This window comes from Haplochromis burtoni, unplaced genomic scaffold, assembly GCF_018398535.1.
Source record: "Haplochromis burtoni strain Fernald_Lab_line unplaced genomic scaffold, NCSU_Asbu1 Contig_21, whole genome shotgun sequence".
NCBI lineage: Eukaryota > Metazoa > Chordata > Actinopteri > Cichliformes > Cichlidae > Haplochromis > Haplochromis burtoni.
In genome coordinates, this window is record NW_024582382.1 from 3650126 (window position 1) to 3665139 (window position 15014).

General features: G+C 40.4%; 1 protein-coding gene across 3 annotated transcripts in view; it reads right to left on the bottom strand.

Annotated features, from left to right (window-relative positions):
• Nucleotides 1–702: 702 nt before the first annotated feature.
• col5a3a (collagen, type V, alpha 3a) overlaps nt 703–15014 on the bottom strand; it is a 44660-nt gene continuing 30348 nt past the window's right edge. For 2 of the 3 annotated variants that reach the window (XM_005939873.3, XM_005939872.3), the window contains 28 exons: nt 14815–14904; nt 14466–14519; nt 14162–14269; nt 13742–13849; nt 13603–13656; nt 13391–13444; nt 13181–13288; nt 13024–13077; nt 9654–9707; nt 8022–8075; nt 7841–7894; nt 7624–7731; nt 7463–7516; nt 7298–7351; nt 7091–7144; nt 6920–6973; nt 6717–6824; nt 6548–6601; nt 6372–6425; nt 6176–6283; nt 6037–6090; nt 5565–5600; nt 5045–5098; nt 4652–4952; nt 4321–4433; nt 4126–4194; nt 3074–3307; nt 703–2841 (listed from right to left, as the gene is read on the bottom strand). In XM_005939873.3, coding sequence (XP_005939935.1) covers nt 2695–2841; nt 3074–3307; nt 4126–4194; nt 4321–4433; nt 4652–4952; nt 5045–5098; nt 5565–5600; nt 6037–6090; nt 6176–6283; nt 6372–6425; nt 6548–6601; nt 6717–6824; nt 6920–6973; nt 7091–7144; nt 7298–7351; nt 7463–7516; nt 7624–7731; nt 7841–7894; nt 8022–8075; nt 9654–9707; nt 13024–13077; nt 13181–13288; nt 13391–13444; nt 13603–13656; nt 13742–13849; nt 14162–14269; nt 14466–14519; nt 14815–14904 — 2448 coding nt within the window. In that variant the 3' untranslated portion in view covers nt 703–2694. The other variant, XM_042218660.1, reaches the window with a different exon arrangement.

A 15014-nucleotide genomic window follows, 5' to 3' on the forward strand; every position in this document is an offset into this window, starting at 1 on the left:
TGCTCTTCTGCTTGATCATTATTCTGAGATAGTGGCGACAGATGACCTTTCGTGGTCAAGAGCTTAGTGTGGTTAAAATTCAATTGAGTGGAAGAGAGCAGAAAGGAGAAAAACATGGTAACCTTTATTCTGCCATTGATGCTAACCTTGAACAATGGTCCCAAAGGGGATGAGAAACTTGTACTCTAATGTGAGCAACAGAATGGGCTTTAGAGTGTGTGTATATGTGAGTGCTGTGTATTGGAATGATTCTGTGAGAATTTACTAATCATTTGAGTCTATTTCACATAAATAGTCATTTTCACAGCTCTCCCTTTTCTAACAGAAATGATTACATTTCTACAGCTTATCGTCTATTTCTTTACTGACCCCGTCTCTTATTCCTGCTATCCACTGTTTCATCATTCCCTTTCTGTCTGATCTCCACCTTCCCTCTTGAGAACCAAAAGAGCGCTAATTGAAATAAATGAACTGGAGAACACATCAGAGTAGATTGCATCTTCTCTGTGAGGATTCTGACTGAATGCTTGTTAGGCGAATGTTGCAGAACTAGTTTGTATTGAAGAGCATGTCTTATGTATTAAACTTTGACCAGTCATTGCAGACAGTGACATGTAATCATGGCCGTTGTTCTAACCTGCTTGTCAGGTTGGGAGAGGAAAACAAAACTAAATAAACAAACAAATAAAAAAAAAATCGGAATTATTTTTGTTTGTTTTTATTTGGACACCAACGTTTGACAAATGCATTCGTTTTTCATTCACACAACAGGCTATTGCTCATAAAGTTCTGTACAGTATATAAAATTAGTACAACAAACACTATACATAGGAGGGGCAGTGCATGATGGGACAGGAGGAGAGGCGTTAATGATGGCACTGTATAAATGTTAGGGAAAAAAAACAGAGCAAATTAAACATGCTAGATACAATTAGTCAACTAATTATGTTACAGGAGGTATTTGGAGGATTAAAAAATGTAACTTGCTAAAGGAAAAACTAATAAAACTTGCACAGAAATCTAACTTCTGTAATATTTCACAGCTCCATTTGTTAATTCAAAGAAGACTGTTTAAGCCAACGTACAGAGACAGACTGTAGTAATAACATTATCTAAAGCGAAATCCCAGAGCTGCTCCACAGACAGTGAATAATGGAATTACACTTGTGACACTACAAGTGCACCCATGGTAATTTTACTGAGACGTGACAATCTCTGATGCATAGCTCTACAATAAAAAGGATTTTGAAAAAAAAAATCTCCACGGGAAATGTATGATGGATCTACTTCTGCAACATTATTAACTCCAGTTTTGATGTTATAATTTATACTTTAGGGGCTATTAAGCTGCTATCTAACTGTAATAGCAAAATATAAATTTGGTTTAAAGCTGGTTTTTCCATTTAAAGCCTAAGTGTTCTGAATTGTTCCTAACCTCCTCTTACAGGCCCTGTGAAATTGGCCAGAAGATGTGCAAAAAACAGGAGACTAGTCCCCATCCTCTGAGGATGGTTCATGCTGCTGAAAGAGCAGTAACCCTCTCACTCTCTAGTCCTATAATCCTGCCCAAAGATACAAACAAACAACATAGTGACACAAAAATAACAAAATCGTCTTTAGCACCACTGAAGAGCAAATTGTTCCAAGTGAACAGCAATGCACTTTGTTCAGATAGCAAGATATGAACAATACAGAGAAACAAAAACCTCTGAGCAGGGCAGAAAAATGAAAACAGGTTGTGTCAGCAATTCTAAAAGCCTTTAAGAGAAGCTTGAAATGTCTTGTGGTTTGAAGGACTGCAGTTCAGACTAGAGAGCATTTAAACAGCATATTCTCAATTTGTGCCTTACCTCAATCCAGGTATTGAGGTATGCCACAGCAAGTATACAGTATACCACAGTAGGGACAATATTACGATGACTTACACACTACTCTGGTCTGTAGAAACATGGGCTCAAAAAGCAGTCCAATCAAGGAAACAACCTTATTTGTTCAAGTAAGTGTCGAGTTCAATAACTAGCTACACCAAATGAATACAAATCAAGGCAATTCACTGAGCAAACTGCAGTTGAAGGGTAAAAAGGATAATTTATCATTCCAGCACACAAGAAATTAATTATAGTGCTTCTGTGTAATTAATATGCAAGGCTAGTTCACAACTGCTATGCAATTGGCTTTAGAGTAAAATCCAAGCATGCAAGAGTGGCAACATCTCTGACTTTCTTCAGTCTCTGTCTTTTTTTTCAACATGAGATACGAAGCACCACTCAAGTGACCATTACCAGTAAAATACAGACTATTCCTTTGTGTGATTGGAGAGATCCATCTTGTTTATGAAAGTGGTCATGGTCAAGTGGCATAGTCCTTGAAATCCAAGAGGATCATTTACAGCATAGTGAAACAATGAGGAAAAAAACAAAGACACAAGAACAAATTAAATATATTTAACTGAAATAATTCCCTTTGGTAAACGTGCTTTGTTCTCATTGTTGCATATCTTCTTTCTTACTATTATTCCCGCTGCTGGAAAGCCATAGAAACCATGTCGTTGGCTGTTGAAGAGTCTTAAATAAAACCCACCACATACAGGATCATAACATAATAAATATTGTTTGGGGCAGCAGTTAAAGCCTAGTTTCTCTTGCTGAAAACTTGCTGCGCAGGCCTTTGTATGGGTTTGTCGTTGCCAAAGCGTTAACCATTGAAGCATACTTTTCCAACTTGGAATCCAAACTTCTGGTTGCTGCCGCCAAAGTCTGCCGGAGCAACATCTATAATAGGAAGTAATTCTGCTGAGGGGGAGTCAATCTCTAAGACAGTCTTTTCCTGACCTTTGCGAAGCTGAAAGAGAAGAATGAAAGCAATTAATGGAATTTGCTCGGCTTAAATCGACTACTACCTCTCTCCACTTTCCTCTTAATCCTAATTCAAGTCACTGATTTGGTAGTCACCCATGTACTGAATCAAACACTAGCCGACAACAGCAACACAATTGACAAACACATTAGCTTCATTAAGGTTAATTCCCATTTGTGCAGCTAGTCCCTTTCCCTGGCACTGTCACTGCACTGACCTGGCATCCATCATGCACTGCATTGATGAAAGGGCTTTTGGCTTGTGTCAGCTCCTCATCGTTGCTCCCCCGGAAGCGGAGGGCATGCTGGTAGGAGAGGGAAGTGCTGTCAAACCAGCCCGCTGAGTTCTGGCAGTTATAAGTGAAGGACTGCTTGGCCGTGGCACTTAGTAGTTTCAGGAAGGTCAGCTGAACTACATGAACAGGGTTCCCATCTCTGTCATTGTAGGAGAACTGAATGCCACAGATACACAGGTATTAGTGTTCAAGCTAAGCCAAAAAAATGTTCAAAACATCATTCAAATCTCACAGAGTACACGGAACTCTCCACTTTCACCCCAACAATAAGGCTGCACCTCACTGAGATTAGGAAAAAATAACTTGTTATTAAATAGTTTCAAATTATAATGAAGGCATTTACATGTGCAAGGGTGCAAATGACAGTGAAGGAAAATTAGAAAGCAATGGAATTAAGGGAAGGAAAAAAATAATCTATTCCAATGACCTGGTGTGAATGAGTCAGTGAATTACAACTGGCAGCTCTGTGATTATCTGAGAGGGTTATGAGACCTCTAAATAGGTGCACATGAGAGACCACGAATACTAGTCAATGAGACACAGCTGCCAGTGACTGTGTGAGTCATTCTGACTGCTGAAATCAAAGGCTGGCAATATCATATTAGCTATGTCATTGCATGTGATCTACTAAATTATTACAAAATTACACAGTAAAGAGATTTACAGAGAAGCACAAAAATATGTTTGCAACCAGGTGCACTTGGATGGACACACAAACATACATCTACAGAATCACATGAACATAATCCTAAACATTAGTATCACTCAGGTAAATTACCTAACAGCAGCTCGGATAAGTAGTTTACCTGAAAAGAACTGCCAGGCGTTTGGAACTACTTGAGATTAATGCTAGGAGGTGGGGTTGGTTAGGTTTAACCCCTTAGCAGTCCTATTAGTCCCCTAAACCATCCAATGTCCCGTGGGCGGTACGTCCGACTGCTAACAGTTTAATAATATGTTTATTTTTGTTGTACCTGCTTGCCTCTCCTGAATTGGCTGTACCAGCTTCCTGGTTTCTCTTTGCTCCATGCTGCTAATTTCACCTAGATACAAAGAAGAACACAAGTACTGTTTGTAGTGCAAAATTATAAGGATCGAGGGATATAGTGAGCAATTTGTTGTCTGATTTGTGCATTTCAAAGACTTCTATCAAGAGACTGGAGACTCACCATCTCCGCCTTTTTGTCAGGGAAGAGACAGGTCTGTCCATCAGCAGTGAAATTACAGAACACCTTGATGGAGTCTCTGTTACACCCCTGGTTAGGATCTATCCAGTAGTCACCTGCAAAACCCACAGAATAATGGCATCAATCAATTACACCAAATGCTGATACAATGAAAACAACTAAGGTAACAAAATGGTGAGCAGCCTCTTGACTTAAAAGGGTGAGGGTTAAAGAAGATGCACATCACTTTTCTTTGAAGTAGATTTCTGAGTAAATATTTGTTGGCAGCAAGTGGTGAAAGAAGCATTAATTACTAAGCATATTTCTTGCTAACCATCTTTGTATTTCGGTTGAACCATCATGAGCTCTTTGCATGTCCGAGCAGGGCTCTCAAAGGATCCAAGAGGCCGTCTCATGAGCTCCACTTCGTTTTTCATAGAGGACAGCGTGGCAAACACTTCTTCCATTCCTTCAACTTCCTCCAGAGGCTGGTCTCCTTGGAGGGGCTCCTCCATGTCCAATTCTATATTGTCATCCCTAGGTGGGGCTGCTCTTCTTGTCCGTTCCGAGTGCCTTCTTCTCTTCCGCCTGCCTTCCATGATAGGAAGGGGCTCAATGATTGTTGCAGGCAGTCCCTAAGGGAAGCAGAGTCAAAAAGGGGTCAAATAAAAAGAAAGAGGATAAAACCAGAACTGAGGTCACAAAGTGGATTATTGCAGGTACTCACTGGAGGTCCTGGGGGACCAGCAGGACCCGGATCTCCTCTGGGACCAATGACACCCTGGGAAATAGAAGGGGACAAAACTTTATGTCAATCACGTCAATCAGTAAATTACCTGTAGCCTCTCTACGGCCTCTAGGCTAAATTCTGACATTATCCGGCCAGATATGGATGCCGCGTTAAAGGATTATCCAGCTGTGTGCATCAGCACGCTGTGGTCAAAGCCTTCACTCTCAAGACACACTATACTAGTTTTCATAACATCACACAAACCAGAGCCAAATCCTATTAAATAGGCCCAATGGAAAAATCAGACACAAGGCAAGCATGGCTGTACAGCAGGCTTTTAGTTCCAAAGACATGCCGTAAACACAGCAGAGTATTATGATTATGAAGCATGGTACATTTAAGCCAACAAAGGTACTTTCTCTCTCTTCCCCAGCATATGTTCCCAGCAGCTGCTTACGAAGCAGAGGTGTGAACACAGGAAGAGCAATGTATAAATAAGAGAAATTACTTAGCTCACCGTTTCTCCCTTAGATCCTTTCTGGCCAGCTGCACCCTAAGAGAGGAGATGATGAGTATGTTAGTACTAAAAACATACATAAATTTTTAGCAGCTATTAAAGATTAGAAAATGATCTAATTACTCAAGAAAGCACTGCAAAATACTAATCAGGCAGCTTCTCAACAGCAACAATAATCTGCAAGCCAGCTGCTATGTTGGGTCATAATAAGTTATTATTTATTATTTATACATTTCAAGCTTGTTGAGGTGTGTTTTACATTAATTTGTTGGAAATTATTTTACGAAAAAGTATAAACAAGACAAAATTTACTGACATAGCTGCATACAAATGCTCATGCAAATACTAATGTATTGGCCTAAGCAAAAATCTAAGGATCCACCATGTATGACCACTTAGAACGATTATTTATACATGCATGCAGTAGATGAAAAAGAGGACACAGTCTTAAGGGCTGCTGTGTAACACTTACTGCGAGTCCAGGTGGTCCTGGTGGGCCAGTGGGTCCAGGAGGACCATTCATACCCTGGATATAAGCAAAGATTTATCATATCTTGTTTGTAGACTGACGTTCTGCATGTATTGGTGTTCCTTGCTGCAACCATATATACCTCATCTCCTTTGGATCCTTGTGCACCCTGGTTTCCTGGCAGGCCTCTGTCTCCTTTCTCACCTGGTTCTCCCGGGGGGCCAATTAGACCAATCAGCCCACCATGACCCTGCAAATAGAGACATGGTTCATCATCACTGTGTCATTATATTTAGACTGGTGCAAAACGGCCTCTCTGTTGAAAGCTAAACACTCACTTTATCGCCCTTGCTACCAGGATCTCCTCTTAATCCTGGGAGTCCTGGTGGCCCCTGTTTACACAGTCAAATGTATTATTTACATCAGTAATGTAGAGTGTACAAAATATAATTTTTTCTGTTTTCATTATTTTATGAAAACCGATTCAAATATTAGCCACATATAAGAATCCTACTATTGGTCCTGGTGGGCCAGTCTGCCCTAGCGGTCCATTTAATCCTGGTTCACCCTGCAAAAAAACACACACACAAAATATCAATGTGTATGGTATTCAAAGTCAATTTCAGTTTCCTAATATTATGCCACCTTTGAATAAAAATACAATTTTGCATCCATATACATACCGCTGGACCTGGAATGCCTCGAAACCCTTCTGGACCAGACCTTCCTGGCTGTCCTTGGGGTCCCACTGGGCCTGTCTTCCCCACTGATCCCGGGGGTCCACTTGTCCCCTACAGAGCCAGGAGACAGATGCAAGAGCAAGGCATCAATAGCAAAATAGATCAAAAAAGGATTCTTCAGAGAGATCACTGTTTTTTGAGCTTACCTTAGCTCCCTTCATGCCTTGCTTTCCTTCTTTTCCTGCAGCACCGACATGGCCCTGAAAAAAACAGCAGAGAATGGCATAAGCATGAGTATTATCTGCAAATAAAGACTTCATATACCTATACATGCAAAAAAATATATATACAATATATATACTGTAAACTACGATTACCCTCCTTCCAGGTGGTCCTGGAGGACCAGGCTCTCCTGAAGCCCCTGGCGGTCCCTGCAGAAATAAGAGGGAAAAAAAAGAAAAAGAAATTCCCATCAGTTGGAAAGAAACTGGCAACCTTTACTTAATGTCACTGTGTCAACAAATGAACAAGATTTCAATTAATCTTATAAAAAAATGAATGTTAAAAGAAACATTGCTGTTTACTGCTTTGCCGGGATCTCCACTATCTCCTTTAGGTCCTGATGCAGCATCGACTCCCTGAACAAATCAATGTAATGTAAGAATAGAGACTAAAAAAAATCAACAACAACAACAACAACAACAACAACAAAACAGAATACGACAGTAAATAGAAACATTAGCTCTGACCTTGACACCAAGCTCACCAGGGGGCCCTGCATCTCCAGGGAATCCAATAGGACCCTACAGGCAAAAGCAGTGAGTTAAAAAAGCATCATATGTGGCACTAAAGGACTAGCCGGCCTAATAGCAAGAAAGCAATAAAATGTCACTGATCTGCAGAGACTAACAAGGTTGCCTTTGGGTCCGTCTTCTCCTGGTGTTCCTCTGGGCCCAGGGGGGCCAGCTGCACCGGGAGGACCAGAATCTCCCTTTTCTCCGACATCGCCTTTGGGACCCTGAGACACCAGCAAATGAAATGACAATCCTTGAAAGGTTAAGGAGCCTAAGGAAAGATAAAATGAACTTAAAAAGACCAGAAGATGGCATAAAGGTAATGTGACTCACAGCAATGCCAGGCTCTCCAGCTGGTCCAGGGTCTCCAGCTTCTCCATCATCACCCTGATGGTGAGGGAAAAATTGATAACACTCTATACACACAAGTTCAAGTTTACACACACACAAACCACTACTATTCTACTGTATGTGCATATGCACACACGTGTCTTTACTAATGGGAAACGCTGACCTTCTCTCCAACAAGTCCAGGCTGTCCGACTCCACCAGGCATTCCAGGTGGGCCCTGTGGCAGGAGGAGAGAGAACAGCTTGAACTGCAGCATCATAAAACAAGAGTGAGTTTCAAATATTCATCTGATTTTTGAAAATCAATTTTTGCAGCATTCTGCAGTATTTTGTGTTTGTTTGTCAGCAGTTTTCCCACAGAAGGCAGAAACTGGAACAGAGTTTTCACAACACAAGAAAATACTGTCAGATTTGCTGTGTGGATATTGTCTAAATCACAGAGGGTGGATATTCTATTTCCTCTCTTTCTATCACTTGGTTTGTTTGTTTGTGCAAGTATGTTATTATGCACACACATATGTCAGTGTACTTTGCCCTGTGTCTAGAGACAAACCCAGAAAAAAAACATGTTTTTGGTACAGTGCACAAGCCTGGGAGTTGAATACAGCCATGCACTACTACTGAACTCCTGCTGTCAACTGCTTTCCTCACATGCTGTCTCATCCCCATTTCACTCTTTCCCACTATTCCATGTACCGGTCCATTTATGGATCCAACCACCTCTGCACCGCTGTATTTCCAAGCTTCCTGTGATGAAGCAAAAGTGTGGCTCATATGCTTTCTGCAACTTACTGCTAAATAATTGACTGGCATGAGAGGCTGTAGAGGGACGGCCATTACTAGAGGTAAATATAACTGCCTCTCAAGGATAATAGTCTAATACTTCTTAATGATTCATAGAGCAGTAAATATAACTCTCTCCCAGGGATTATATCCTAATTCTATTTAATAATTCAAGTTTCAAAGGCAGCGTGGAAGGAAGTGCTGAAAAGAGACTGTATAGATGAAGGGCTGGAAAATACAAAGCATTGTGCTTTGTATTTCACCGCACGAGCTATTAGATTGGTATTTTTGATAGTACTGTGTAGCTGTTATTTTAATGCTTGCACAAGGTGTGTGTTACTTCAGTATTTGCAGACTTTCTACTTTTAAAATGTATTAAATGACAAAAATGCTAATGAAATCTTAATGACTAATTTTCCTAAAGACCAGATCAAGAACAAAGAATAAATATTTTCAAAGCTCTGAAAATGATCTGAAAAGTTAAAGGATCATGGCAGAGTAATTATGAAAAGTTATGCACATCTATTCATCACGAGAGGCAAATTAGAATATCTGGTAATACTGATTATGCTGATTAGCATTACTAAATCAAGCAAACTGTGCTGGTGCATTTATTGTTTTAACTAATTTAACACTTGTTTCTTCACTTTGTCCATTTTCCAGTCCATGTTTTGCATGCATATGAACAGCTTTATAAACATTAAGACTAAGTCCTGAACGAAATATCTATCAGAGAATTTTGTAGCCAAAAAAGATTTCAACTTTCAGGAGAAAATGCCTCTGACATTAAAATCAGTTTAGATGAAATAAAAATGAATTTAGATCATGCTCCACAATGAGTGCTTTGAGATTTTTCAAGACTATGGGCAAGTGATGGAACTTTTTGTACATGTATAGTTGTCTCTTTCTTTATGTTTATTGAAACTACCTTTGTAATAAATGTAGTATAATAGTGCAGTATTTATATCTAGGTATGTAATTAAAAAAGATATTTTAAAAAATGAAAAAACTACCTCTCCCCCAATTGGCCCTTGAGGACCGCGTGGACCCGGCTGTCCTGGAGGCCCCTGTGAAGACAGAAATGACATGTTTAACTAAAAATTATAATGATAATAATAACAACAGAAATGCAGCTGAATGTAACTGAATGTAAGTAGTGCATTAGCTAGTGCTTTTAAATTAAAGTCCATGTTGAATTGTTTATGAAATGGAACTAAGTATCTATGAATACTATCGTAGTGACACGGTGAAGACATCCACACAGGTCATACAGTTATCCTCAGTATGACACAGGCTCCGATTCGTTCTCAAATTCCCCAAACATCCTCTCTCATATTCTCTCTTATTAATAAGAAACATCTATCCTGTGATGTGCAAGACCATATTCTTCAAACCAGGGACAGCATGTGATTTGACTCTTCTGTGTTGCTCAAGAGAGCGCCAAGCAATTAATCCTAAATGTGCTCGGCTTCAGTTTCAGTTGAGTAGATGCTGAGCCGCGCTCTGAATCACTCTGAAGTCTTGGAGGGAACCTTGTGTTGCAAAGACACTGAAACAGAAAGACAGACAATCTGCCCAGAGAGAGACTATGTGGGACTAGAGGAAACACATATCCTTCTGGTGGAGAAATACTTCGGCATTAGGGGGAAGAATTCTGTGATCCGCGGCACTCACACATGAATGAAACTTCCCCACTGAGTCCTCAGCATCTCTCTTCTCTCCCTCTCTCTTGTTTTGGTTCCATTTTAATGCATTCCCTCCCTAATCTGGCTGTGGAGAAGAGGGGCTATAGAGAATCTTGTTGAGCGTGTGTTCATGGCTGACAGCGTTGTGAGATGACTGTCACAAAGGAGGATGCTCATTAGACGGCCAAGGCTGAGGCTAATCTGATTAGCAGCTGTCACACCGTCTTCCTGCTCACAATAAGAGCCCCGCCTCTTCCTTCCACTCCATTGCTCCACTGCCTCCTTTCTGTCACTGCTTCTTTTTCTGTTTTTATTTATCTTATTTCTTTCTTTCACATACAGAATGACCTATTCATTTCCTGGGATAATCTTTCTTACACATGAAGCCAAGGTCTATTGGGTACTACTACTTTTCAATCTTGGCCTTAAATCACAGATTAAAAATGATGTAGCGATATTACAGGTTAATGCATTTAAATAGCTTTCTTTCTACTAATAATAATTATTTATAAAATATAACCAAATGCCCAAATTTACATGCCAGATTTTAATGACTGACCTGTCAGCATAACATTGACTGCTATGGAGCTAATGAGGGACTATAAGAAGTCTTAAGGATTGCTCATTTGTTAAGCGTGTCATTATGTCACTGCTGTGATATGTCTCTACTAAAATCTTTTGCTCGCTATGATATTGTGCATGCTGGCTCTCTGACACGGCTTACTGGGATCATTACCTGGAGCGGAACCGTAGTTAACATTATTAGTTTCACTTGTGCTCTTGCTGTTATGACAAGTCACACTGCCTGCGTATCAAAATGTCTGTTATTGGGAAAACACAAATATAGCTAGGTTTTCAATAATTCCTCCAAGGTGGAATTTGTCAGCTATTACGGTTTTCAAGCATGTTTTAAGGGGAACACTACTGGAGGCATTTTCTTAAGCACTTGTCCACATGAGGTCCCAGAGCAGCTGGAGCTCAGCTATCACTGGCCAGGAGGTGTTGGGCATCCTAGGAAGGTTGCCAGTCCATTGCAGGGACACATACAGTGATTCCCACTCACATCCATAAATAAAACCAATTTAGAATCACCACTTAATCTAATGTGCATTTCTTTCGACAGTGAAAGGAGACCAGTGTATCCACAGATAACCTACACAAGCTTTGACAGAACACCCTTATTTCAGGATGTAGTTGACTCCTCTTTAATTTGTGTGCATTTGGCTCACAATAAACTGGAAAAGCCAAGACTGGATTTTCTTTGGATATCAGTCTTACCTCTTGTAAAAACATCAGCACTAATCACAGACCTCAGAAAAACCAGCCCCACGCAACAACACATCCCCCAATTTCAGGGTGGTAAATGTTAATGATTATCGGCAGAGGAAAGGGTGACTCACAAGTTTAAACTGCCGCAGCAGATTCAGCACAGCTGGTGCTAATGAACTAAATAGGTAGTACTAATTAAAGCTCAGGTGGGGCGTCTGTGTACCAACTATTGACTGCAGATACCTTAAAACTGTGCAATACAAACACCAGAATCTTAAAAATAAAACAATTTTGCCTCCTTTGTTGTCTCATTAGAAGTCTTTTTTTTTCCATAATAAGCAATTTAAAGAAAAAATGTATATCCTAAAATAACATTTAGCTATTACATCTTTTCATTGGAGCCATCTCTCTAAAATAAAGGCATATTTTATTATACACTTACTGAATTTCATCACTTATTCTTTCTTTAATTCTTTTTATGTTTATTGTCCTGGAGAAAACTATCATACTCATAGATATTCTATTATTTTTGTGCAGCTGTGTATATCTATCCAGAAACAGAAATTGTAACAAAACATAATGAACTAAATAGTGGTGCATTTTTTAATGAATTATTCTAATCTTGCCAGCTTTGTCTTTCCATCTCCTTTTAGTCCCACAGAAAGGGGATGGTATTTGTTGTTCCGCAGGAAAATGCAAAAGTAATAAGTCAAAAGGAATGCTGGGACCAAGAAAAAGCAGTTTCATTTGTATGAGCTGGGCAATAACTTCTATAATCTCACACATAATAATGCTAATAAGACCATTTTCCTCCATTTATCCAACTCGGGGCTAGAGTGGGGGCTGAAGCCTATCCCAGCTGTCATAGGACGAGATGAGGGTTACACGCTGGACATGCTAGACAGCCTGAAATTTGCACTCACACCTACAGCCAATTTAAAATCACCAAATAATATAACTCAGATAATTGCATGTCTTTGCACTGGGATTCAAACCTTCTTGCTGTGAGGTGACAGTGATAACCACTGCACCACTGTAATGCCCAATTTCCTCATCATGGATGAGGAAAAATATATATCATGTAAATGTGTAAAGTGTAAATTTACACACTATTTGCAAAGGCTACGGATCCTATGGTCTAATATCTTTCTTGTAAATAATTGTTTCCTATTACTAAATACATACATGTTTGAATTTCAAAGAGATTAAACTGTTCTTGATAAAGTAAAAAAATTAAAGAAACATATTTAAAGGTTTTTAGATGAAGTGAGAAATAGTGTTTTATATTGAAAAAGATTATGGGTAGTCAAAAAGATAATGATGTAAGATCTCAGAGAAGTGATGAGTCAGAAGCAACCTGAAAGCAGCAGTGGACCTAATGGACATGAGATGAATGATGTATGTGCTGAGATTGCTGTGCAGTATTCACCATTGAGCCAACATGCCCACTCTCTCCTTTCTCCCCTGGTGGTCCTGGCATTCCCTACAAAGAAGTATAGTGATAGGCATGAGAAGGGAAAGGAAATACTCTATTATAATTATGGAGACATAGTCACTCTTGAAATTCAGTGCTTTTTTTTTTTTACCTGTAGTCCAGAAGGACCAGATCCTCCCTTAAAGCCTCTAGGTCCTTCATCTCCTTTTGCCCCATTCATGCCCTGCTGCCCACGAGGACCTGGTTCACCATCTGCACCCTAAAACAAACACAGACGCAGACAAGTCCGCATTGCACAATTGCACAGTTCAAGCCAACCTTTATGGGTTTTTTTTTATTGTTTTTAAATTGTGGCACATACCGGCAGTCCTGGCTGACCCACAGGTCCTTGAATTCCAACAGGTCCTGGGGGTCCCTATAAAGGAGCGGACTGATAGTTCAATACATATTTACTGATGGAAGAACACGATTAAAGGCTCAGGCTTTCTAAATTATGACAAATCATTCATAACCCTTTATCCCCCACCTCCTGGTGATTCACAGTCATGCTTATACTTAAAAACGCATACTCACAGCTTCCCCTTTGTCTCCTTTGCTACCCTTCTGGCCTGGTACTCCTGTTTCTCCCTATCAAGGTAAGTGCAAACACATGAAAAACTAAGTCCAAAAATCAGCAAGAACAAAGGTTGCAAATGTTAACTGTTCACTACACCTTGTCTCCATCCTCCCCTGGAGGCCCAGGAGGTCCTGCAGCCCCTGGCAGCCCTCTTGGTCCCAGTTCTCCATCACGCCCAGCTGGCCCTGGAGGTCCTTTCTCTCCCTAGCAAACAGATAGCAAAACAGCATATATCTATATTATATATTATAACTGTTATTCTCATTAAGCAACACAACACATTGATTAATGTGTCACACCAGGAAAAAAAACCCACTTTCAGGAAAGCAGACATGATCACACTTATATATCCTCTCACTGTCTTCTTTACCTTTCTCCTGCTCTCTGGCTCATAATATCACATTCCAAAGTGAGAGCACACGTTGCTTATTACCCAGTGGTGGGAGGTGATTGTACCATACGTGTTAGTGGACATTGTTGCGTAAGAAACAAAATTAGCAATGTTCCAAATCTTACTGGCTCGCCTTTCTCTCCCATCGGCCCAGCAGGACCAATGCCGCCAGGGCGTCCTGGCTGGCCAATAGCGCCAGCCGGCCCAGCGGGACCCCTCTCTCCAGTGGAACCCTGGAAATAAGAAGAGATAGCAAGGTGAGAGAACTATATCACATGATTCACTATTTGATTTAACGCAACGGTCACGATCACTGGTCACCATGGAAACAGCCTCCTGCTTCATATGTCCTAGTATTCTATAAAACATAGCGGCAGAAAATGGAGCAGGGAATAGGATGGGAAAGCAATTTCAACAAATTAGACGTACAATAGGTCCAGCGACACCTGGTAGGCCTTCTCCCCCCTTCAAACCTGCAGGACCCTGGAGACACAGAAACAAACAGCTTTCACAATCCTGGGACAACAAATCTTTTTACACCTTTAATTTGCAAAATTCTTAACTTGGGATCTAAAGGCAATCACATGAATTAGAGTACCTATAGTAAATGTAAGTACTCTAATTAAACTGTTAGCAGTCGGACGTACCGCCCACGGGACATTGGATGGTTTAGGGGACTAATAGGACTGCTAAGGGGTTAAGTGCAAAAACCTGACTCATCAATTGCTGTTAGCAGTCAGCACAGTATAGATATTAGGTATATGAAAATTTTTGTTACTGTTTGGCCAGGCGTCCCTCTGCTCCCTCTGAAGCCTTTAAGCCCAACAGGGCCACTCTTCCCAGGGGCACCTGATGGACCTGGGTCTCCCTAGAAAGAGCAAATAATTGGCCTTCATATACCAACCAGACAGTCACACCAAGGAAGAACATTTATCACTTATAGGCCATCATACACTCGAAACTGTCTGGTTTCATGTG